This window comes from Aptenodytes patagonicus, chromosome 18 (genome assembly GCF_965638725.1).
Source record: "Aptenodytes patagonicus chromosome 18, bAptPat1.pri.cur, whole genome shotgun sequence".
Classification (NCBI taxonomy): domain Eukaryota; kingdom Metazoa; phylum Chordata; class Aves; order Sphenisciformes; family Spheniscidae; genus Aptenodytes; species Aptenodytes patagonicus.
The window spans coordinates 1,253,433-1,275,666 of NC_134966.1; the positions used below are offsets into that span (position 1 = coordinate 1,253,433).

Sequence of the window (22,234 nt, forward strand, 5' to 3'; positions counted from 1 at the left end):
CGTCCCTGTGCCTCGCCTTCCCAACACCCCTATCTCGGTATTTAGGGAATGGATCTGAAATACAAAGAAAGAAAAACATGTTCCTGTTAAAAAAATACACACATCAGTTCTCTCTGGCTTAGAACATGGCCCCATAAAACCCTGCCAGCGCGCTGAAGGCATGAAGTGCTCAGGGAAGTGAGAGGACAGATGGAAATAAATTAGCTTTGCTGCTGAAGCCAGCGCACCGTTACAAGCGTGGCCTCAGACAGGGCAGGGCAGGTGAGACAGCAGCTGTGGCGCTTCTGGCTGGCAGCGGTCTGGGGTGTACGAGGAGATCTACAGCAACCAACCAACCTCCAGGTAATTCCCGTTCTCCAGGCAGCGGTTTTAAGTACAAATGCTTTCTAGGGAAAAAGAGTTTTATAAATAAAATGAATCCTTCCATGCATTTTTATTTTAAAATAAAATAACTGGCCTATCAAACAGTGCGTGCACGGCAGGATACTTTAAGACTAACACCAAGAGCTGAGTGAACTGAAATAAGGATGTGGCACAAAAGGATCTTTTGATGAAACATGATGCTATACAACACAGCAGCGTGCTCCATTACAGACCCTTGCTCGCATAGCGCCAACCCTGTGTAACCTGCCACCTACCACTCTGTAGGGCAATAAAGATGCGGAAAAGCCCGATCGCTACGAGTCCGGGGCTCCCTGGTGAGCCAGGCACGTCCCCGGCCGGGGCGAGGGCAGCGATGCGGAGTCCGGGGCTCCCCGGTGAGCCAGGCACGTCCCCGGCCGGGGCGAGGGCAGCGATCCGGAGCCCGCTCCCTCGCCGTCAGTTCACCCGGCAGGCTCGGATCATGAGCAGCTGGAGGAGGATGAAGACGGGTGACATGATGAGCCCGTACCAGAGCTCCCGGGTGTGCTCCACCAGCTTCTGGCACAGCAGCATCTCGAAGACGAACTTGAGGCTGAGGATGGTGAGGATCCAGAAGAGCCGCAGCACGGCCAGGCGCTTCTCACCGTCCTGGAAGAGCCGCACCGAGACGATGGTGGTGAAGTAGGTGCTGAGGCCGTCGGCGGCGAAGAAGGGGACGAAGACGACCCACCAGGAGAGCGCCGAGGCCTCGCCGTCCACCTTCAGGACGAGGAGCACCGAGAAGGCCAGCAGGGCCAGGCCGTGCAGGAAGATCTCGAAGGTGGCGAAGCCCAACCACTGCACCAGCTCCCGCAGGGAGAACAGCATCGTCCCGACCGACGCGGGGACACGGGCCCTGCCCGGGGCGGGGGGCACCGGTACCCCCGGCCCCCGGCGCCTCAAGCCGCGCCCCCGCCGGGCCTCGGCAGGCCCCCTCGGCGGCGCAGGCTGATGACGTCCGAAGGGAGCCGTCGCCAGCCGGTGACGTCAAGCGGAAGCGGCGGGGTGGGGACGGTGCACGGTGGGTCCTGCGGCGGGGCCGGAGCCCGGGGGCCGGGGGCTCGGGGCCGGGGCTTAGCCCCGGCCCCGAGCCCCCGGCCCCCGGGCTCCGGCAAGGGCCCCTCTCGGCCCCCCCCCCCCCCCCCCGCTTGCAAAGGGCGGGTGCACCCAGAGAGCCCCCAGGCCGGGTTGGGGCGGGGGGGGCTCCTCCGGGGGCTGTGAGGGAAGCGAGGCCTGGCAGAGGGACCCACGGGCCTGATGCGTGTCCCAGAGCGCTCCCACTGGGGAACACACCCCCCCCCCCCCGCTTTTTCCTCGGGGTAAGGGGGAAAACCCCTGATGCCGCAGCCCCTCTCCGCAGGAATCGGTCCATAACAGGGGCCGGTCATGTTCCCTCCTTAGGGGTTTGGTTTTGGGTTTGTTTGTTTTTTTTTTTTAGTTAGTCTGGATTTGTTTCGTTAACTCTGGAAGCAGCGCACGCTGCCCACGGGGAGACCGGCGGTTTGCAGCTGGGGCATCCGACTGGGTTGGATTCCCTGCGGGGTGCGATTGCTGGTAATACACAGGGCCCTCGCTGCTTGAGAGAGCGCAGCTGGGAGCAGCGTGTGTCTGGTCACGCTTTTCTCTGTCCTCGAGCTTCCAGGCTCTTCCCCAGGCCCCCTCGGGTGGGGATTCGCAGGGCAGACAGAGACGTTAAAACTAGGAGTGGGGAACAGCCGATCCCAGGGGTGTGCTGAGCTTGCGGTGATGAGGACAGTTAAAATGAGCCTGAACGTGGATTTTTAGACCCCCAAGCCAGCCCCCTCCCTTTGTCCTGGCAGCGGGGACAAGGAGCATAATAGCATCGCTGCTGCTGCTGCGGACCGGGACGCTGCAGCGAAGGGGGTGTCACTCGGCAGTGCGCAGGGGTGGAAAGGGAGCCCGGGAGCCTTGAATCCCGCTGCTGCCTCCGAACTTTTCAACCATCCCTGTGCTTGCTGTTTGCAGTGTCAACCCCACAAATGTCACCTGAACCCACAGCCACCGGCACTCCTTTGAAGCCTGAGTGGGTGTCGGTGTGACGCCCAGCCCAGAGCAGGTCCAGCTCTGCCTCCCCTCATCTCCCTCCACCTCCTGGTGATTTCTCTGGTTTTGTCTCTTACAGATGGTGGAACGGAAACTCCTTGTTCTTTTTGGCAGCCAAACTGGGACGGCTCAAGACACAGCTGAGAGAATTGGCAGAGAAGCCAAGCGACGGCACTTCCAGTGCAGAGTGGAGGCGCTGGACAGCTATGACGTGGTGAGTGGTGACGCAGAGGGGTGCTCCAGGCACTTCTGGTCTTGCTCGATCTTCACCAACCCCATTTCTGGCACTCAGTCGTCCTCCACCCTTCCTGTGACCTGCTGTATTTCACCAGACCCTGGCTCTGTGCCCTTCCTGAGGGCAGCTTGTGCTTAACTCAGCTGAAAACGTGTGAAAACTGAGCAATGACTCTTGGGATAGAGTTTGTGTTAGATGACAGATGCTCAGCCGTACCCTGCAAGGCGAGGAGCACCAAGGAGCCGATGCTGCAGGCAGCGTGTGGGCAGTGGATGCTGCTGCAGTGCTTGTAGAGGAGGTCGTGCCACGCCGGGCTGCGGGCTTTGTTCCGAGTGTGTCTGTCCGTGGACTCGATGTGTTGTTGGCAGCCATGTCGGGACAGCCGGGACACGTGTTTGTAGGCTGCTGACCTGAATGTGCCTTTCCATGTTTGTGCCCACAGGCCAACCTCATCAATGAGCTGTTGGTGGTATTTGTGTGTGCAACCACCGGCCAGGGTGACCCACCTGACAACATGAAGGTAGGACGTGCTCCTGTCCGTGTTGCTTTTATATTCCTGGTCCAGCGACTGGATTTTTCTCTTGAAGCAGCTTGAGCAATGGTTGTTTTTGGAGTGGGGAGCTTTGGAGCAGCACCAGTCACATCTCATGTTACTGATGGGACACGGGCAGGGAGCTGGTGAGGTTTCAGCAGCTTAACAGCTGAGAGGGGCCCCGCCATCGCAAGAGCCACAGGTTTGTGGAGGGCTCACAGGGCATCGTCCTCCGGGCACGTAGCAGTGGTGGCTACTTTCTTGGGTCACCTCTGCAGAAGGCTGTGCTCCCCGCTCTGTTGGGACTCAGCGGAGGGCAGGAGGGACCCGGTGGGTGGGCGAGCGGGGAGCTAGGGACAGACAGGCAGGCAGGGAAGGCTTCCTTGGCAGGAGTGTGACTCCCCGGCCGTGTCCTTCGTAGATGTTCTGGCGGTTTCTGTTCCGGAAGAACCTGCCACCCGGTTCCCTCTGCCAGCTGGACTATGCCGTGCTGGGCCTTGGCGACTCCTCCTATCCCAAGTAAGCAGCTCTGTGGCTCCTTGCCTGCCCGTGACAGCTGCTCCTCTCAGCTCTGGCTGCAGGCAAGACCAGAGTGGCTGGGAGAATGAAGAGGCAAGGGGAGACAGAGCCTGACTCTAGAGCAGCAGCTCAGATGAAACGTAATTCACACCAGCCTTAAAAATCCTTGCTCTACCAGCCCGTGTCCCTCCTAACCCCCAGGAACTGGGCTTCTCCCCATTTCTTTCCTCCCGGCCTCTTCAAGCAGATGCTTTGCTGCAGTGTGTCAGACATCATTTTTCAGTCAGTTATTACAGCCACGCAGTTCTCCGAATTGCAGGAAAGCCTGTGCCACAGCAATTTCAGTGGACATGAAATACAGAATTTTAGGTGGCAGCCAGCCCCATTGGTCCCAGTTCTCTCCCAAAAGATTGTTCCCATGTGCCCGAAAGAGCTGTAGTGGGAGGGATGGGAGTGTGCCTGAGCTCCGTGGGCCAGTGATGGGCTAGAGGGAAGGAAGTGTTTCTCTGCCCGGGCAGGCAGCACAAGCTGCCCTGAAGGGAAGCTTGACCTCCCCGAGTCCCTTCTGGGAAGCTGGGCACAGCCTGTGTGGCCCAGCAAGTGGCAGCCAGCTGCTTCTCCCAGGCTGCCCCGGGATGGAGGCGTGGGCTGGGCAGGGTGCTGGGCCAGATCGTGTCTGCTGGCTCTGGCCGGACCTGCCTCTGTGCTGCTCCGGCATAGCCCTGGCAGCCTGTGCTGGCTCATGTAGCCAGCACTTGCTGTCCTGCTGGAGGAGTCCTGCCCTCTGCAGCTGCGGTTATTCTCTGCTCAGGTTTAATTTTGTTGCGAAGAAGCTGCACAAACGGGTGCTACAGCTTGGGGGCAACCCTCTGCTGCCGGTGGCGTTGGGAGATGACCAGCATGACTTGGGGTAAGAGCCCAGTGGAGGGGTGGCAGGAGGGGGAGCCCTGGGGTGCACTACAATCTTGTCCTCGGGCTGACGGCAGGGCTGTGTATGCTTTACCCCAGCCTTGGGGACAGCAGTGTGCTGCTCCCACTCTGGGTCTGCTCCTGCGCTCCAGGTGTGGCCAGCAGCCTCCTGCTGCTCTCTGTGAACTTGATGGTCTCTGCTCACAAGGCATGAGAGGGACAACCAGGGGATCAGGCCCAGCCAGCACGGATTCATGAGAGGCAGGTCCTGCTTGACCAACCTAATCTCCTTCTATGACCAGGTGACCCGCCTAGTGGATGAGGGAAAGGCTGTGGATGTGGTCTGCCTGGACTTCAGCAAGGCCTTTGACACTGTCTCCCACAGCATTCTCCTAGAGAAGCTGGCGGCTCACGGCTTAGACAGGTGGACTCTGCGCTGGGTCAAAAACTGGCTGGACGGCCGGGCCCAGAGAGTTGTGGTGAATGGAGTTCAATCCAGTTGGCGGCCGGTCACGAGCGGTGTTCCCCAGGGCTCAGTTTTGGAGCTGGTCTTGTTCAATAACTTTATCAACGATCTGGATGAGGGGATTGAGTGCACCCTCAGTAAGTTTGCAGACGACACCAAATTGGGCAGGAGTGTTGATCTGCTCGAGGGTAGGAAGGCTCTGCAGAGGGACCTGGACAGGCTGGATCGATGGGCCGAGGCCAACTGTATGAGGTTCAACAAGGCCAAGTGCCGGGTCCTGCACTTCGGCCACAACAACCCCATGCAGCGCTACAGGCTTGGGGAAGAGTGGCTGGAAAGCTGCCTGTCGGAAAAGGACCTGGGGGTGCTGGTTGACAGCCGGCTGAACATGAGCCGGCAGTGTGCCCAGGCGGCCAAGAAGGCCAATGGCATCCTGGCCTGTATCCGAAATAGTGTGGCCAGCAGGAGTAGGGAAGTGATCGTGCCCCTGTACTCGGCACTGGTGAGGCCGCACCTCGACTACTGTGTTCAGTTTTGGGCCCCTCACTACAAGAAGGACATTGAGGTGCTGGAGCGTGTCCAGAGAAGGGCAACGAAGCTGGTGAAGGGTCTGGAGAACAAGTCTTATGAGGAGCGGCTGAGGGAACTGGGGTTGTTTAGCCTGGAGAAAAGGAGGCTGAGGGGAGACCTCATCGCTCTCTACAACCACCTGAAAGGAGGTTGTAGCGAGGTGGGGGTCGGTCTCTTCTCCCAAGTAACAAGCGATAGGACGAGAGGAAATGGCCTCAAGTTGCGCCAGGGGAGGTTTAGATTGGACGTGAGGAAAAAATTCTTTACTGAAAGAGTGGTGAAACATTGGAACAGGCTGCCCAGGGAAGTGGTTGAGTCCCCATCCCTGGAGGTATTTAAAAGACGAGTAGATGAGGTGCTTAGGGACATGGTTTAGTGGGCATGGTGGTGTTGGGTCGACGGTTGGACTCGATGATCTTAGAGGTCTTTTCCAACCTCAATGATTCTATGATTCTATTCTATGATTCTATGCTCAGAACTCTCCTGTGCTGGGACCGGGGTCGCTTGCTTCTCCAGGGTGTCCCACATCCCCCAGCATGTGCCAAGGTCTCCTGGCTCTGCCCCAGTCCTGTTCAGACCAGGGGACGGCTGTGTCACACAGCTGCATACCCGCAGGCATTACAGCAGCCTGAGCCGTTCTGCTGTTCTCCTCACATGGGGCAGAGGCTGTGTGTGGCTTGGGGGGTCGGTGACTGCCACTGGTTGTGCTTGGGGGGTTGGTGGTTCTGTTCAGAGGTCAGTGGTTGGGTCCCAGAGAGCGAGTGAGTGCTTAGGGTGGCTGAGACGTGTTTCCAGACCTGAAGCTGGAAGGGAACCGCGTGGAGCAACTGTGCAGCGAAAGGGGAGCAGAGGTGGTTGCCCAGGGGCAGCCCAGCGTTGTCTGGGTGCAGGGGTAGCAGCGCTTGAGCCGGAGGGATGATGCTGCACTGCTGCAGCCCGAATTTCCTGCTTGCAGGCCAGATGCAGTGGTCGATCCATGGCTCCTGGCCTTATGGGACAAGATCCTCGCCTTGTATCCTCTCCCTCCTGGCCTTGAGATCATCAGTCCAGATGTACGGTGAGTGCAGAGGGTAGGCAGGGGCTGCTGGAGCTGGCTGGTGTGAAATGCCGTGCTTCCTTGGCTGTTCTACGGGGTGGAGACATGCCCTGCTTTGACCAGGAAGCCTCCCCACACAGCTTCTGGTGTCCGAAGTATCCCTTGGAATTGGCCACGGGTGGCCCATCTTTCTCTGGATGGGATGTCCCCTTGTCCCCGGGTGTGTGTGTCAGCTGCCCCGGCAGGGTTCTGCCCATCTGCTGTCCTGATGTGCCTCTGCCCTTGGCAGACCAGCTGAGCATGTGTGCCCAGCCAGCCTCCCTCTGCCTGCTCTGGAGCCTTTGGGATCTTCTTCTCCTGGCAGATGGCATTGTGTTCCCTTACCACAGGCCAGCTCCAGCGGTCAGGGACGATGGGTGGTGGATACAGTGGGAGACTTCAGGCCTCTCCCTGCCTCCAGCCTCTAGCACTACAACAGCAGAGGAGCTGTGGCGTGGAGGTAACCACACTGCATTGCTCTCCTCCCCACAGCCTACCCCCAAAATACACCCTGCACTACCTGGCTGAGGACTCCCTGCACCCTGATGGTGGCCTGCTCCAGCCGACAGCACCCAGGGCTGTTCCCTCCGAGCTGCATCCCTTTGCTGCCCGGGTGGTGTCCAATCAGCGGGTCACGGCAGAATCCCATTTCCAGGATGTCCGGCTCATCGAGTTCGATGTCACGGGCTCAGGGATCACGTGAGCATTTTCCTGACTCCCCCAGGCTTTGCTGTGCAGGATCAGGTGTCCTGTAGCCTGCCTTCCTCTTCCACTCCCCTTCTTCAGTAATATCTGAGGCTGCAGCCTCATGGACATGGTCCCTGCTGTGCTGTCCCCCTCCATGACAAAGTCAGGGGTGTATGGCAGTGTGGGTCCTGCCCGTGGACCAGCCCTTTGCCTTGTCAGGTTAGGGCGCATAACGTTAGTGACACTGGAAATTTGGGTGAGTTGTGGCCTCTCCCCTGGTGCGGGTGCTGGTCGGGCTGGCGGTGCTGTGCCCACGGGCCTGCCCTGTTGCTGCCCTCGGCAGGTCCCGCTGCATCCACAGGTTCAGCGCGGGAGACGTAGTGATGATCCAGCCCCAGAACTGCCCCGAAGACGTGCAGCAGTTCTGCCAGCTCCTGCGCCTGGATCCAGACAGACACTTTATGCTGAAGCCCACAGAGCCCGGTAGGTCCTGCCCGCTGCTCCTTTCCCTCCCTGCTGGGACCAGGGCAACCTCCTGAACTCTGGCCCAGCCTGGAGCTCTGCTTTTCCTTTGCTTTCGACCCGATTAATAGGGAGTTGGGAGTGGCTAACGGATACAGCACCTCTGCCTGTCTCGCAGCACGGGGGCTCTCCTTCCCTCCCAGCGCTCTGTGCGTGCGGATCCCACGTTAGGGCCAGTGTGACTCATGGGAGGGACCCAGCAGTGTCCAGCCTGCACCTGTGCCTTGTGTCGTTGCAGCCCCCAGCCCAGAGCGTGGAGGATCCTGCAGCCTCCCCAGCCCAAGACCCCAGTCGGGTTGCTCACACTGCTGCCCCATCCTGGGGAGCGCCAGAGCTGTGGGGGCAGCAGGCAGGCGGCGCTTGGGTGTCCTGCCCCGATGCTGGCACTGAGCTCTTGCCGCTGCCTTGTCTTGCAGGCACATCCCTCCCTGCCCTATTGCCGCAGCCCTGCACCATCCGGCACCTGGTCACCCACTACCTGGACATCTCCTGCGTGCCGCGGCGTTCCTTCTTTGAGCTCTTGTCCTACTTCTCTACGAACGAGCTGGAGCGGGAGAAGCTGCAGGAGTTCAGCTCTGCACAGGGCCAGGAAGAGCTGTACAGCTACTGCAACCGGCCCCGCAGGACCACTCTCGAGGTAGGGCTGGAGGAGCATGGCAAACCCACTCCGTGAGGGCTGTGCTGTGGCATAAAGCACCCAGGCAGATAGTCAGCCATAATTTCTTGGCTGGGGAATTTAATCTGCTTCACCCACTTTTTGAAGTGTTCTTGGATTTCCACGGGTGGTTAAGACCTGCTCCAAATCCTTCTGGGCTCTGTGGTGGGCCCTGTGCTGCAGCCTGGGGGCGAGGGGAGGGCAGTGGGACAGGGCGGTTGGTGCTCAGAGGTACCTGGCATGGTGCCTTCGGTCGAGGGCAGCATGGCACAGCAGTGTGGGACAGACTCTGACACCCTGAGAAGGAGGTAGGCTGCCTTCAGGGGTGTACCAGGTCTCACCTCGCCTTGGCTTTGCAGGCCCTCTGGGATTTCCCTCACACTACATGTGCCATTCCACCCGAATACCTGCTGGACCTCATCCCTCGCATCAGACCCCGTGCCTTCTCCATCGCCTCCTCCATGCTGGTAAGAGCTCAGCCCTTTTCGGCCTCATGTCCGGCTCTGAGTTGAGGATCTGGCAGGGCCAGGGCTGACCATTGGTGCCATGCACGCTGCGGATGTTCAGGCTGTATTCCCGGACTCCCTGAGCACCCACATCCCATCCAAACACCTGCTCCACTGTGAGCCTGCGTCAGCCCGACATGCTGGCTGTAAACCCCAGAGCTGTACCAGCCTCCGGATTAGGGTGCTTGCCCTCCTGTAGCCCTGCAAGTGCCGGGGCTGGCCCAGTGCACTGCAGAGGTCTGACGTCCTTGTCAGGGGGAGCAGTGGGAGGTGATGCCACGGAGGCTGGGAGCTTCCCTGGGTGGTGTGGCCGTGGGAAGGGGGAGTGCTGCTTCCTGCTGCTGCCGGGAGGTGGCAGTGGGACCTGGCCTGGGTGGCTTGGCAGATGTCAGCCCAAGCACGAGTGGCCTTTGCCCTCCGTGGTGGCTTCTTGGGTTGGACAGTCTCTGTCGCCATTACCAGCTGTGCAGAGCGTTCCTGCAGCAGTGCACAAGGGGAAAACCCCCTTCCCCAGTGGAAAAGTTTTGGGCGAGGGTGTGCTGCGTTCTGTGTCTGAGCGGCCGTTTCAGACTAGGATGAGTGTTGCAGATGCTCTGGCAGGAGCTGAGCCCAGGCTCTGTCCCTGGAGGAGGCACTGGGCTCTTCCTGCAGAGCTGTGCTGGGTGTCTTCGCATTTCTCATGGCTCATGTCTGGACACAGGCTCACCCTGACCGGATCCAGATCCTCATGGCAGTAGTGCGGTACAAGACACGGCTCAGCAAACCCCGCCGTGGTCTCTGCTCTACCTGGTTGGCTTCTCTCAACCCAGAGCAAGGTAACATTGCTTGGATTCTGTGAGGACTCTGTGTGCTTGCCACAGCACACAGTGCTGATCCCACAGGACTGTGGTGGAGCTGCGTGCGTGCTGGCCACGTGCTGGAACTGCCTGGACCCTGGGTGGAGGACCACCACCACAGGGAGCTGGAGCGCGCTGGCTTGGCCGGGCAGGCTGAATTCACAGTAGCCATCCTTCCTCACTGCTCCTATGCTCTTCAGAGCATGGCATGCTCCTCCAGCTTGCCCTGAGTACCCTGAGCTCCTGTTTTTCTCCCAGTTGCTCGACCCTCCTGCTCCCAGCGCCAGTGTGCCCCGCTGTCCCACAGTGGGCTGTTCCTGGCATCCTGGAGCTGCTAGTGCTCTGACTGCTGGACACCTCGAGCCCCATAGCACCAGCTCTGGGAAGAATGGTCCTTCCTTTGAGTACATCCATCCTGTCCTGTGAAGCCTGTATGTGCTGCTCATCTGCTCTAATCACAAAACCCCTCCAGCTGTGGGTCCCCAAGCAAATGTGACAAGCTCACAGGGCCTCCCTGCTACAGGATGGTAGAGAATTGCTCTGTATGACTCCAGGGCAAGATTGGGTCTTCTCTGAGTACCTAGATGGGGATCTTCACCCCTCCTCTGGCTTCCAGAGGAGGCAGGTTTGGCCCTCCCTTACTTGACAGCCAGGTTGAGATCTCTGCTCGCCTCTACTGCTGTCTTCCCTGGCACCAGCTGTGTGAGGAGAAGGCTGTTCCACAGCCTGCGTGCTGTGGGACTCCTGCCTTGCTCTGGGGTTCACTCAGGTGCTTGCAGAGACAGTGCTGAGACAGCTGAAGTGCTTTTCATACACACATAGTGTGCCCATGGCACCAGGAGTGCCGTGGTGCCAGGGTGCCGGTAAGCCAGGTGCCGTCCGTATCTTCTGAGCATCCTGGAAGAGCTGGATGCCCAGCTTACCCTCCGCAGGGTGCCACAGGTGCAATGGTGGTGGGGTGATGCTAGTCAGTCTGTTTGTTTTGCAGGTGATGTCCGGGTGCCTCTTTGGGTGAAGAAAGGAGGAATGAAGTTTCCAGCTGACCCTGACACCCCCGTGATCATGATTGGCCCTGGCACAGGGGTGGCACCTTTCCGAGCAGCGATACAGGAGCGGGTGGCACAAGGATGTAGAGGTGAGGGATGGTCCTGGGAGGGACTCGGGATGCTCCTTGCTGCAGGCGGGTCTGTGTTCAGCATATGGGAAGGAGGGACTGGGGGCTCCTGAGGGTTCAGACAGGCCCAGGCTTTGCTGTGTTTGAGTGGGAGCAAGCTGGGCTCTGGGGCAGGTGAGGACTAGAGCCTGGTGTGTGCAACCTGTGTGGTTATTCACAGGCTGTGCTGCCAGGCTGCTCCTTGGGTCAGGGCAGGGTTCTGCAGAGGCTCTTTCTTGGCTCTCTGTGAGTGGAGATGGGTTGTGGAACTTGTCTTCTGCCGCACAAGGAGTCGTGCCTCTGCCCTTGTCCCATCCTCATTCACCTGGCTCAGCTGTGGGTCTCAGCAGGAAGCTGAGTCTGTTGGAGGGGAACAGGCAGCCCTGGAGGGCTCTTCTTGCCCTACCTGCTCCCCACCTCCTGCTTTCCCAGCACACAGGGGCTTCTAGTTGCCACTAGCCACCTGGCTTAATGATCGCACAGTTCCTGAGTCCTCCTGGCCCTTCCAGGCCAGGGCTGTCAGCCAGGCCTGGCAAAGAGGTGAGAACCTTGGGGCTCTGCTGCAGGTCCCATGGGCACCAATGGTCCCCAATATTCACAGAGCATTTGGTCCACCCAGCACGGCCCTTCTGGTCTGCTTTCTGCAGGGAACTGCTTGTTCTTCGGCTGCCGCCAGAAATCCAAGGACTTCTATTGCCAGGCGGAGTGGGAAGAGCTGGTGACGAAGGGCTTCCTGACGCTCTTCACTGCTTTCTCCAGGGACCAGGTTAGTTCCCAGAGGAAGAGGGTGGATACAGAAGCATCTCAGGCAGCACTGATGGGAGTCTGCCAGTGTTTCTAGCCCCTGTACCTGTGGGCATGGCCTGTGAAGGGCCTGGTGGGGTGGCACAGTGGTCACCTCACTCCCCTGCACCACCTGGGTGCTGGCCGGGATCCCCACCAGCAGCGCAGTGGTGCTGCCCAGCTGGGACATGTCTGGCTGAGTTGAGCTAGAAAGGTTGCTGGGACAGGGCTGGCGAGTGCTGGAGCAGATAAGGCGTTAGCCAGCTTTGTTTGGCTGGACGACACGAGTGATAAAAGGCTCCCAAGCCTCCTGGGGGGGTCACCAGGCAGTAACCTTTCTTGGTTGAGTGCCACCCTCCCCACCATGTCCCTCCTTTGCTGGCTGAAGCTGAGGAGCTTGGCCTCCTGCCCCAGCTCGTGGTGCCTCTGAGCCAGCTCTCCCCGAGCCTCGGCCGTGCAGGAGAAAGCTCCCCAGAGGTACGAGCACCCCACAACTCAGCCCCTCACTTTGCTCCCTTATTTCCCAGGCAGTGTCTTTGGTGGGCAGCTCTCAGCCCCTCTCTGGGCTGCAGGGCTTTTTACGTTGCCAGAGAGGCTCCGTGAGCTGGGACTGTTTCACTGCCTTGCCCTGTCCCTTGATGGCACTGAAAGCTCAGCCTGCCTTTGAAATAGAGAGATCTGATAAAAAGGGTCAGTGAGAATGAGTATTTCTAGGTAGCTCAGTTGCACTGGTCCTTTTCTCCTGGCTGTGTGCATGCATTGACACGAAGCCAGCATCTTTTATCCAGTCACTTGTAAGGCATGAGTTGAATGCCTCTGTGAAGGCTTTCCAAGTCTTTGATGAACAGGAGCAGCACTGCAGAGGTTTATTGGATGACCAGTCTGCCTTTTTTCTGATGGCTCCCACAGTGAAGGGTGGACCTGCTGCTCCCCAAATCTGGAGAGCGTCCCCAGAGCCTCCTCCTGCCCTCGCAGACTCTGGAGGGTCGGGACTTGCATTGGAGTGTGCCTCCCGCTTCCCTTCTCTGCCTTCTTCGGGGGGCGAAGCAGTTTGTCATGAGGGTCTTCTGCCACTGAGTCCTTGCAGTGCCGCACAGGGAGGCGAGTGGGAGCGCAGCCAGGTAGGATGTGCCGCATTGGGCCATTCTGCCTGCAGCTCTAGGAGATACCACAGCCGTTAACTCATCAAAAAGTTTGTTTTCAAAGAGCCGGCAGAAGCTGGGATGCTCCGTAGCTGAGCAGGATTTCCCTCTTCTCTCCGTAAGGTCCCCTTTGCAGTGACCTTCTGTCACATCATGTCTGCCCCGCGGTGCAGACTGATTGATCCCAGCCTAATGCGGCTGTTGCTAATTCTCAGCAGGATGCCCTGGGGTTTAGCTGAGACGTCGTGACCCGAGTTTGTCACTGGGGTGCTCTGGTTTCTAGGTAGCTGCAGGTCCTTAAGTGACCCTCTCAGAGCCCCAGCCTCATTGGCAGAGCCTCTGTCAGCACTTAGCTGATTAATGTTAACGATGCTGAAGCTGAGCTACCGGCTGGCTGTGTTCGTGCTTGCGACGGGCTTGCTTACCTCCTGCATCGCTGGTGGCTGGGTCGGAGCAGTAGGGCCGTGCCCGGGTATGACCTGACTCTCCAGTGCAATGCAACCAGTGGAGCCGCGTGGGACCTGCTGACTGCACTGTGACCAGCTCTTGTGACAGCCAGGGCTGGTTGCTGCTTGGGGTTGTTCCCACGCACACCTCCAGACTGCAGCGTGCAGGGAGCCTGAATCGCAGCAAAAGCCTTGTTGCCTTTGGGGCTGGACAGGAGGGAGGAGGACATGGGGAGGAGGCTGCGCCTGCGACTCAGCTCACTGCTGTGCAGAGCCCAGCGTGGTGGGACGTGCAGCAGAGGGCCTGGCCTCCATCACAGTGTCACCTTTGTCACGGAGGAGCCAGTGAATTCAGGCACGTTGGCAATGGTGTTCCTCTTGGGCAGAAGCCAGGGCCGTAGGCAGTTGCTTGGATGTGTGAAGTCTTGTGGATTAACCCTTTGGGACCTCGCCTCGGTTGGGCTGTACTGTGCCAAAAGCTAGTCGTATCCAGTCTCTAAGCACAGTGGAGGGGCAGGGAGTGGGACTGAGGCTGTCTCTCCAAGCTTCCTGCCCTTCCGAGCTGTTTCAGGCCTCCAGCAGGTGACAGGGCTGGGACTGGCAGCCAGGGGTGTGGGGAAGGGTCTCTGCCCTGCAGCAGCCCTGGGACAGGGGGGCCACCAAGCCTCTGCCCATGCTGGGAGAGGAGAGGGCGGGAGGGGAGCCCTCACAGGGGCTCCCAGCTCATGGCCCTGGCTGTTCACCACAGCTGGAGCAGGCAGAGGGCAGCCAAAGGATTTGGGGGGGCTACTTGGGGCGTGTTCCCCACAGAAGCTCCTTCTCCTGCACCCATCTCCCACCAATCCATCCCAGTGCACTGACATGAGGTGTGGCGATTCCCTTCCCTGAGTGAGAGTTGATCTAACTGCCTCTCCCAGTGCCCCCCGTGCTGGGGGGCTGCACTGCCCCAAGCTTTTGCAAACAGCCCCCAAGAACAGTCCCCAGGGGCCCAGCAGGCGTGCTGGAGCTGGGGCTGGGGCTGCTGCCAGGGCTGGCGGGCTCAGCGCCGTGTTTCCCTGCAGGAGGAGAAGGTTTATGTTCAGCACCGCATCCAGGAGAACCGAAGGCTGGTGTGGGAGCTGCTGAGCAGCCGGAATGCTCATGTCTACCTGGCTGGGTGAGTGAGAGGTCTCCACACAGGGACTGAGGGAGCGGGGCTGCACATCGCTGCTTCTCTACCTCCCTGGAGGCATTCCCTCAGCTCAGGCTTCAGAGCGAGCACACCCTGCACCCTGGTAGGTCTCTGGGGGCTGCAGTGACCACTGCAGAGGGATCAGTTTGTTCCTTCTCTCCATATGTCCTGCTCCGCAAGCCCTGGGCTGAGCGGGCCATTTCTCACCTACCCGGTGCTCCGGTTAGGAGGGGCACAGCTGGCACCATGGTAAAGCTGCTTCAGCCAACCCCGTGTGTCTGTCCCTCCAACTGCCAGTGCCTGTGACCGGTGTCACCTGCCAGCGGGCTGCCTGGCCTCTGACCCACGGCAAATCCATACACGGGAGAGCCCCGGGCTCTCTTCACACCCCTCTCCTCCAGCAGGGCTCAGTGAAACCGGAGAAGAAGGCTTGTGCAATTCCTGTGGCCACTTGGGTGAGCAGGAGGCTTTTAAAACACAATATACCAGAGCTCCACCGGTGCTGGGGCTCGTGAGCAACAGCTTTTGGGACCCTCGGCACATCCTGGCTGGCTCTTCGCACCCGAAACTGCCTTCCCGGGGCAGGGATGAGCCGCATTGCACCGCAGCCTGCCTCTTTTGACAGCGCAGTAGTTCACCAGGTGGTTACCTTGGCCTGACTGGAAATCTCAAACAGTTGGCCAGAAAGTGGGGTCTGGCCTTTGGAGGCAGAGCATCTGCAGCTCCGTTCCTGGCTTTGTGGCTGTTTTCCTGGGCAAAGCCCTTAACCTGCCTGCCCTTGTCGCTGCCTGTATGGCAGGGAGGAGGCCGCTCACCCGCTGCCTGGGGTGAGGGTTGTGAAATGCTTTGGGCTCCTTGAGCTGGCGAGAGGCTGGCAATGGTGTTCGTCGTGCACCCCGTGACCTGGAAAGCACTGTGCAAACCTGTGCCTTGCTGTCGACAGGAGCAGCAATTTCAGGAGGCTCTTTCCTGCCTGTCCCGCACAAGAGCAGGAACTTCCCTGGTGCCTCGCAGGGCAAGACTGGCCTCGCTGCATTCCTGGGAGAAGGAGATTTTTGTTTACTGCCCAGGAAGTGGAGGCCAGGCCGCCCACCGCCCTGTCGTTCACTGCTGCACCAGTGCTGCCGCCTGGTCTGGCGTGCCTCGCTGCATCATGGGGCTTCCTGGGGCCCTTACCCCAAACCGGGTAGTACCTACCCACAGATCTGGGGTTCGGGTTTGCCTTCCTCCATTAAGTTGCAGTTAGGACTTGGGGTTGTGCCTCCGTCCACAGCCCACATGCCAAGACCGTTGGGTGCCCGTCTGCGGTGTCCCGATGGCTCCATCCTCTCCCTCTTTGCTGTTTTCTGGTGCTGATGGGAGACACCCTGGGGACTGCCAAAAAAGATTCCTCTTCCTCAACATCTTGGAAAGAGTATGGCTTGCACAGCTCCCCCCATTGCAGGATTTTGGAGTGGCCATGAGGATGCTCCTTTGGACATCGGGGTTGCTCTGAGACCCATCTCGCTGGGGTCTTTGTCCCTGGCATGGGGTGGCCCTCAGCCTCGATCAGGCAGGTGGGATCTGAGAGCCTCATCCTCCTGGCACGAGTGGTGACTGTTTGCAGTGGGCACTTTCCCACCCGTCCTGAACAGCCCGAACTGTGTGTAAAGACTCCCAGGATCACAGCGCTCCTCCTTGGCGCCCAGACATCTGCTGTGGACTGCCAGTGGGGTGCCAAACAGGAAGGTGCAGGTGGGCTAGCCTGAAAATGGCCTTTTCTTCCCCTAAAAATAGTATTTGCAGCTTCAGCCACACTAGGAGAAAGATGCAGAAAGTGAATCCTGGGCTGTGTGTCCCTGAGCAGCGGCCCTGGGCCGTGTAGCAAGGTGTGTCTGCCTTCCCAGGCCCTTGCCGGCTGGGGCAGGGTCTGCGGAGCCAGGGCTGTATCTTCTGTCTGACTGTGCCCAGCTTATCTAGCCCAGGGGTGAAAAGGTTGAAAACGCCTCTCTCTTTCTGCAAAAAAATAGATATTTGACATGTTTTCCATCACAAGCCCAGCTACATTATCTTGCATTTGCATATCAGTGCCTGACTCAGAAACAATACGACTCTTCCAAAAAAAGAAGACCTCCTTTCTGTGTATTTTGGGACATTAATCAGCTTCAAACGCAAGTCAGAATTCTGCCTTGTTCTTGGGAAACAGCAAGGACATTGCCAGATGCTCGTGCCAATTGGAGCAGCCTGGGAAATTTTTTATTGGATGTTTTTTTGTCGCACAGTCAGTTCATCAAATGAAACTCTCTCCAGGAAAAAGTCTGAATTTCTTAATTTCCCATAAGAAATAATTGTGCTTGGAAGTGTTGAATCCTATTTGGGTATTTTCTACATGGGAGCTCGTGTTTGCTTCACCATTTCTCTTATTTTGAGGTTTGAAATTTGCGGTTACAAATGTTGCCATCAATACAATCATTTCAGATGTCTTGAAAGGAGGCAGCGGATGGACTGAACTGGCTGTTCCTTCACAGCAGTTGTCTTACCCAGCTCAGGATCAGACATGTTTTCCATCGAATGTTTCCCCTGAGATGAAAGGACAGTTTCCTGCCCTCCTGCTGATAAATTATGACTTGTGCATATTCCCCATGTCCCTCTAATCATGGTGGTGGGAAATGGAGCGATATGGAGGCCAGAGTTAAGGCTACCGAGCTGTGATGCTCCTTCGCCGGGGACTGGGTACAGAGGCCTTGTCTTTGCCTGCAAATGCCAGCGCCGAAAAGCCCTGTGTGGATAACGGTGCTGCTCTCTAGGGAGTGGTACGAGCTGCCTCTCGAAGCCTGTCATTTATTCAGGCCAGGCAGCCCATGTTGCAGGGTGAGGCAGGTTCCCACTGCCCTGGTGCAGCGGCAGCCCGCGCTGTGTGCCGGGGGCGGTGGGTTCGGCCGCAGGGACCGCTGCGCTGCTGATGGGCTGCCTTGCTGGAGCGCTGGGGATGCAGATAGTGCCGCCGGTTTTCCTGCTCGCCCTCCATCGCGCTGCCTACTCTTTCTTCCAGGAATGCCAAGCAGATGCCAGCGGCGGTGGCCGAAGCCCTGCAGTCGGTGTTGCAGCTGGAAGGTGGCCTGTCGCCCTCCGAAGCAGAGGAGCATTTAACAGCCCTGGAACGGTCCCAACACTTCCAGTCTGAAACCTGGTCATAAGCCTGGCTCTCTGCCTCCCCCTTCCCCACAAACTCTGCCTGAATAAAGGAGCCAGCAAAATGATCCGCCTCTGGCATCATTCTTGGGCTGAGATTATCCCAGCCAGGGCAGGGGCCTGGCGGAGGGGGTGGATTTACCCAACCAGCCCTTCCCTGATGGCAGCAGGGCCACGGCAGGCAGGGGGAACCCGTCTCCTGGGGGTGTGGGTTTAGCGTGGGTAAAGCCTGGCTCCCCGTGCCCGGACCCCGCCGGAGCGGAGGCGAGAAGTCTCTGTGGTGGGATGCTGCTGGCTGGCTCCTGCGTGGGACCGTGCTGTTGTCCCGCGTGCTCCAGCTCCTGGGGTCCCTGTGCTGGGTGAGCAGCACCCGCAGGCATTGCTAGAGCTACGGCTTTGGCAGCGGCCGTTGTTTGTGGTAGGACCTAGAGGAAGTGATCTGTTGCATGGGAGTCTCTCCACCCTGGCATTAGTCAGCGGCAGCAGCGCTTGCTGCAGGAGGCTGCCTTGACAGACCTGTTCCCCCTGTCTCCAGTGGCTGAGGCCAGCGGGGATGGGCACAGGAGGAAGCTTCGATCCCTCTGTCTCTGCTGCCGGTTTGTCTTCCTGAGCCTGCTTGATACTGAGGTCTGAGCTCCCTGAGTGCCAGTTCCCATTGAGTTATCCCATTCCCTGAGCGCCTGCTCTGCTGGACCCATCCTCCACCCCATCCTGGGAGCTGCTTCCAGCCAGGGCCGGCAGAGCCGGCAGCCTCCAGCCCTTTCCCTGCAGCCTCAGGGCCATGCGCACTCCTGGCCCTGCTGGTGCCCCAGTGGGGCCAGTGCCACCACCTTCCTCCCCCAGTTCAGTGAACTCGGTGCCGCTGTGTAAATAGCAATTAGAGTCCAGGGCATGAATCAGCCAGGGACAGTCTCTGGGACAGGAAGGGACAGCGGTGCCACACCATGCCTGTGACCCAGCTACCCTCCCACATGCCAGATCGTGGGGTCCTGCACGGGTGAGCGTCGCCCCGGGGCGTTCCTTGAGCTATGGCACCGCAGTGAGTGGAAACAGGGTGTTTTTCAGGTCTCCACTCCGCTGCTTTGCCAGTGCTGTCTTGCTGCGAGGAGCTGTTGCACTTGCAGACCCAGGCTGGGCTGGGTGTCACCGCGCCTCAGGGACAGCCAGGGAGCCAGCACAGAGCTGCTGCATGGCAGTCATCACGCTGGTGACACCAACCCCTTGCACGGGGCACTATCCAGCCTGCGCTCTTCCTTCCGAGCCCTGCAAGCTGCTTATGGGGCATGGCAAGGCAAGGTGGTCCAGCGCAGGGACTGACCCGGGGGACAGGGATGAGGGGGGGGCTGTACTGGGGCAGCGCAGGGCCCACGCTGGTGTGCTGTACTGGGGTCTGAGCTGGGGGGCTGGAGTGGGAGCAGAGCAGAGTCCACACTGCCGTGCCCCACGGGCAGCAGTGTGGGGAGCGTTGGCCACAGAGGTGGCTCCATTTTTGCTGGGCAAGGGGAAGAGGCGGCCGTGGGCCCAGCTCCTCCCCGGCTCCCGCGGGAGCTGATTGGCGCAGGCATGGCTGCCTGCCCCGGGCTGCCTGCATTTGAGCTGCTTCCAGAAGCTGACAAACCAGACTGGTTAGAGCCAGGCTCGGCCCCAGCCCTGCCTGGCCCACGGCAGGCAGCAACTGCCTGCACGGGTGCCTGCCACACCTGCATCCCTTGCCGGCGCAGCGGGCAGCGCCTGGCAGTGCCCAGCTCGTTGCCCTCTCCTCTGGACTGTGGCAGGTCAGTACTGCGTCAGCGCTGAGGAGGAGAAAGAGGAAGAGGAGGAGGAAGTGGCTGCTGGATGCTCACAGCGATGCCCTTCTTGGGATGGCCTATCGGTGAGGGTGATGGGGATGCACCCCGCTTTGGGGGCTCCTGACCCGTCGGCCTGGGAGGGGGCTCCAAACTGTGCCGGTGGGATGAGGGGACTCTCTGCGGATGTTGCTGCCTTTAAACCCTTCCAGCAGCCGTGCTGAAGGCCACCTCCTGCCCTGGAGCAGCACCCACATCCCGCGCCCAGCCCGAGGGGGACTCAGGGGGTGGTGGGTGAGGGGGGTGGCCGTGGAGCAGCTGCCCCCATGGACCCAGCAGCAGGTGAGGAGGCAGAGCCTGGCCCCCAGCCGGTGCAGGCAGCTGGTGGGGAGGGCTGTGCCGGGCAGCGGAGTGAGAGCGAGACTGCGGGGTCGGAGGGCCCCGGGGAGCCGCCCTGGCTCTGTGGAGAGGCGCCTGCCGCTGCCTGGGGACGCTGGAACCCGCCGCCGGCGGAGGACGCAACCGAGCCACTCCTGCCCGGGCATGATGAGCCGCCTGCCCATGGTGCCTCCCTGCCTGCGGGGCAGGACCCTCCCGCTGCCGCCGCCACCAGCCCCATCCTGCCCCGTGGGGAGAGCCCAGCGCCACAGGGGGGGTCACCCAGCCTGGAAAGCGCCTCCAGCTCCATCCTGAGCCTCTCTGGCGAGGAAGAGGAGACATTGAGCAGCGAGGCGGTGGCAGAGCCATGCCATGTGCCGGCAGGCAGCGAGGATGAGTGCCCCATCTGCACGGAGCCCTACGACGACCAGCGGCACAAACCGGCCCTGCTCAACTGCAACCATGGGCTGTGCCGCGCCTGCCTGCGCGCCATCATGGACACAGCTGCCGGCGCCGAGTTCGGCCGCGTGCGCTGCCCCATCTGCCGCCAGAAGACGCCCATGCTGGAGTGGGAGATCTGCAAGCTGCAAGAGGAGCTGCTCTTGCTGCACGCCCAGCCCAGCTCCCCCAGTGCCCTGGCCACTCCCCGGCCCCCCTCCCTGCCGCCCCGGCGCCCAGGCCTTGCCGGCGCCCTTGAGCATCGCTTCCAGGTGCGCTTCCACACCAGCCGCATGTTTGGGTGCCTGCCCTGCGTCCGCTACCCGCCCTGCCTCATCCGTGGGCTGGGGCGGCTGGAGCGCCGCTGCCGCTGCTGCTACCTCCTGGTGCTGGCGTTGCTGCTGGCAGCCGAGATGCTCAGCCTGCTCCTCATCTTCCTCCCCATCGTCCTGATGGTGCTGCTCTTCCTCATCCTCGATAAATAGCGCTGGGTTTGTGCCTCCAGGCTGGGCCATGCATGGGAAGAGGAGCCCTGCTCCCGCTTTGCCCCTGAGGCTGGTGCTGAGTGGTGATGCCAGCCTGGGAGCAAGCCTGTGAACCCAGGCACCCGGGATGCCCCGGTGCTGCCAGTGAGCCCAGAGCAGGTGAGGCAGCGGAGGAGCTGGAGTGGGCAGCCAAGGGAGGTGACCCCAGAGCTGGGCATCGCCTGCATCCCACCGGGCAGCGGGTGACACATCACTGCAGCAGCAAAGGGGCAGATGGAGTGGGAGACCTTCCTGCACTGGGGCCATGTCCCCGGCATGGGGCTGGGAACTGGAGGGGCTCTGCGGGCAGAGCAGGGCTGTGCCGTGGGCTGCGCTGCCCACGCCTGGGACAGACGGACTGGGGTTCCTCAGCATGGACTGGAAATACAACTTGCATTTGTACTACAGCCGTGTCCAGCTGAGTTCAGTTCTTGGTCTGGGCTGAGCATGTCCCCTCGGGGTCCAGTGGTGACATGAGGAGGAGGGGACAGGGACAGCCAGTGGTCCCCAGTCACCCTGGGAGAGGGTGCCTGTGCCCACCATGGCACCTCCCAGCCAAGCGGTGCCAGCCCGTGCTCGTGCCTTGCCCTGCATGGAGATAAGAGAGCAAACACAGCTCTGTCCCCGCGGCCTGGCGCTGGCAGCACCGAGCAGGACCGGCTGGTGGGGCCCCGAGTGCCCGAGGACAGGCAGGTTCAGCCCCAGCTGGGCACCGCAGGCAGAGGAGCCCACGGCGAGCACCGGGGCTGTGCCCACGTGGGACCTGCCCATGGCTGCGGCAGGCAGGAATATCTCAGCGGTGAGCAGGATGTGGGCTGTGCTCCTCACTGGGCAGCTGGCCCTGTGCGGGGGCTGCGTTTCAGCCAGGTGCAATGCCCTGCTCTCTGGGACCCCCCCAGGGCAATGCCCGGGACACGGCACAGCTCCTCTGCACCCTTGCTTCCCACCACGCTGCAGGGCACGGGGCTGGCAGCCGCTTATTGGGGACACCTGTACCCTGAGGGGAAGGGGACAGGGACGGCCCCTGGCTTTCAGCCACCTTTGGGCTGGTGGTGGGTTGCACAGAGGTGTCAGACCCCCATGACCCCCCCCAAGATCCCATCAGGGGGGGTCTGTCTCCTGCGGTGTTGGCACCCATCTTAGCAGCCTGGGATGTGCTGCTCCTTATTTATCCCTGCCAGCCTCCTCTCGGCGCCCTGCCAAAGCTCTACGCAGACCCATTGCCAAATCGCTCCCCTGTGCTGTCACCCCTCTCTATCCCCA

At 60.4% G+C, this 22,234-nt stretch overlaps 3 protein-coding genes across 8 annotated transcripts; 2 read left to right on the forward strand and 1 right to left on the reverse strand.

Annotated features, from left to right (window-relative positions):
• Positions 1–400: 400 nt before the first annotated feature.
• Positions 401–1,321, reverse strand: TMEM203 (transmembrane protein 203). Its single transcript, XM_076355125.1, has one exon. The coding sequence runs from the start codon at positions 1,228–1,230 to the stop codon at positions 820–822; it is 411 nt and encodes a 136-aa protein (XP_076211240.1). The 5' UTR covers positions 1,231–1,321; the 3' UTR covers positions 401–819.
• A 73-nt stretch (positions 1,322–1,394) lies between these two features.
• On the forward strand, positions 1,395–17,912 carry NDOR1 (NADPH dependent diflavin oxidoreductase 1). Of its 6 annotated transcripts, XM_076355159.1 has the most exons (16): positions 1,561–1,721; positions 1,841–1,956; positions 2,581–2,680; positions 3,144–3,221; positions 3,655–3,752; positions 4,564–4,662; positions 6,653–6,754; positions 7,265–7,471; positions 7,821–7,942; positions 8,398–8,618; positions 8,996–9,103; positions 9,843–9,957; positions 10,967–11,113; positions 11,779–11,897; positions 14,564–14,658; positions 17,705–17,912. In XM_076355159.1, exons 4-16 carry the CDS (start codon positions 3,216–3,218, stop codon positions 17,847–17,849), a joined length of 1,584 nt encoding a protein of 527 aa, XP_076211274.1. In that variant the 5' UTR covers positions 1,561–1,721; positions 1,841–1,956; positions 2,581–2,680; positions 3,144–3,215; the 3' UTR covers positions 17,850–17,912. The 6 variants fall into 6 exon arrangements, with proteins under 6 accessions (XP_076211271.1, XP_076211275.1, XP_076211274.1 ...); XM_076355156.1 differs by lacking the exons at positions 1,561–1,721; positions 1,841–1,956 and adding an exon at positions 1,395–1,423 and having other exon boundaries at positions 2,546–2,680; XM_076355160.1 differs by lacking the exons at positions 1,561–1,721; positions 1,841–1,956 and adding an exon at positions 1,406–1,423.
• Positions 17,913–19,497: 1,585 nt separating this feature from the next.
• On the forward strand, positions 19,498–21,376 carry LOC143168588 (ring finger protein-like). The gene has a single exon (XM_076355161.1). It carries the CDS (start codon positions 19,958–19,960, stop codon positions 20,930–20,932), a length of 975 nt encoding a protein of 324 aa, XP_076211276.1. The 5' UTR covers positions 19,498–19,957; the 3' UTR covers positions 20,933–21,376.
• The last annotated feature ends 858 nt before the right edge of the window (positions 21,377–22,234 follow it).

Excerpts from the sequence above, each read along its gene's own strand:
- LOC143168588 (XM_076355161.1), top strand. The coding sequence starts at position 19,958 with ATGGACCCAGCAGCAGGTGAGGAGGCAGAGCCTGGCCCCCAGCCGGTG.
- TMEM203 (XM_076355125.1), bottom strand. The coding sequence starts at position 1,230 with ATGCTGTTCTCCCTGCGGGAGCTGGTGCAGTGGTTGGGCTTCGCCACC.
- NDOR1 (XM_076355156.1), top strand. The coding sequence starts at position 2,546 with ATGGTGGAACGGAAACTCCTTGTTCTTTTTGGCAGCCAAACTGGGACG. Across the intron at positions 3,753-4,563 it reads GGCGACTCCTCCTATCCCAA|GTTTAATTTTGTTGCGAAGA; the intron begins GTAAGCAGCTCT and ends TTCTCTGCTCAG. Across the intron at positions 9,958-10,966 it reads TTCTCTCAACCCAGAGCAAG|GTGATGTCCGGGTGCCTCTT; the intron begins GTAACATTGCTT and ends TTTGTTTTGCAG.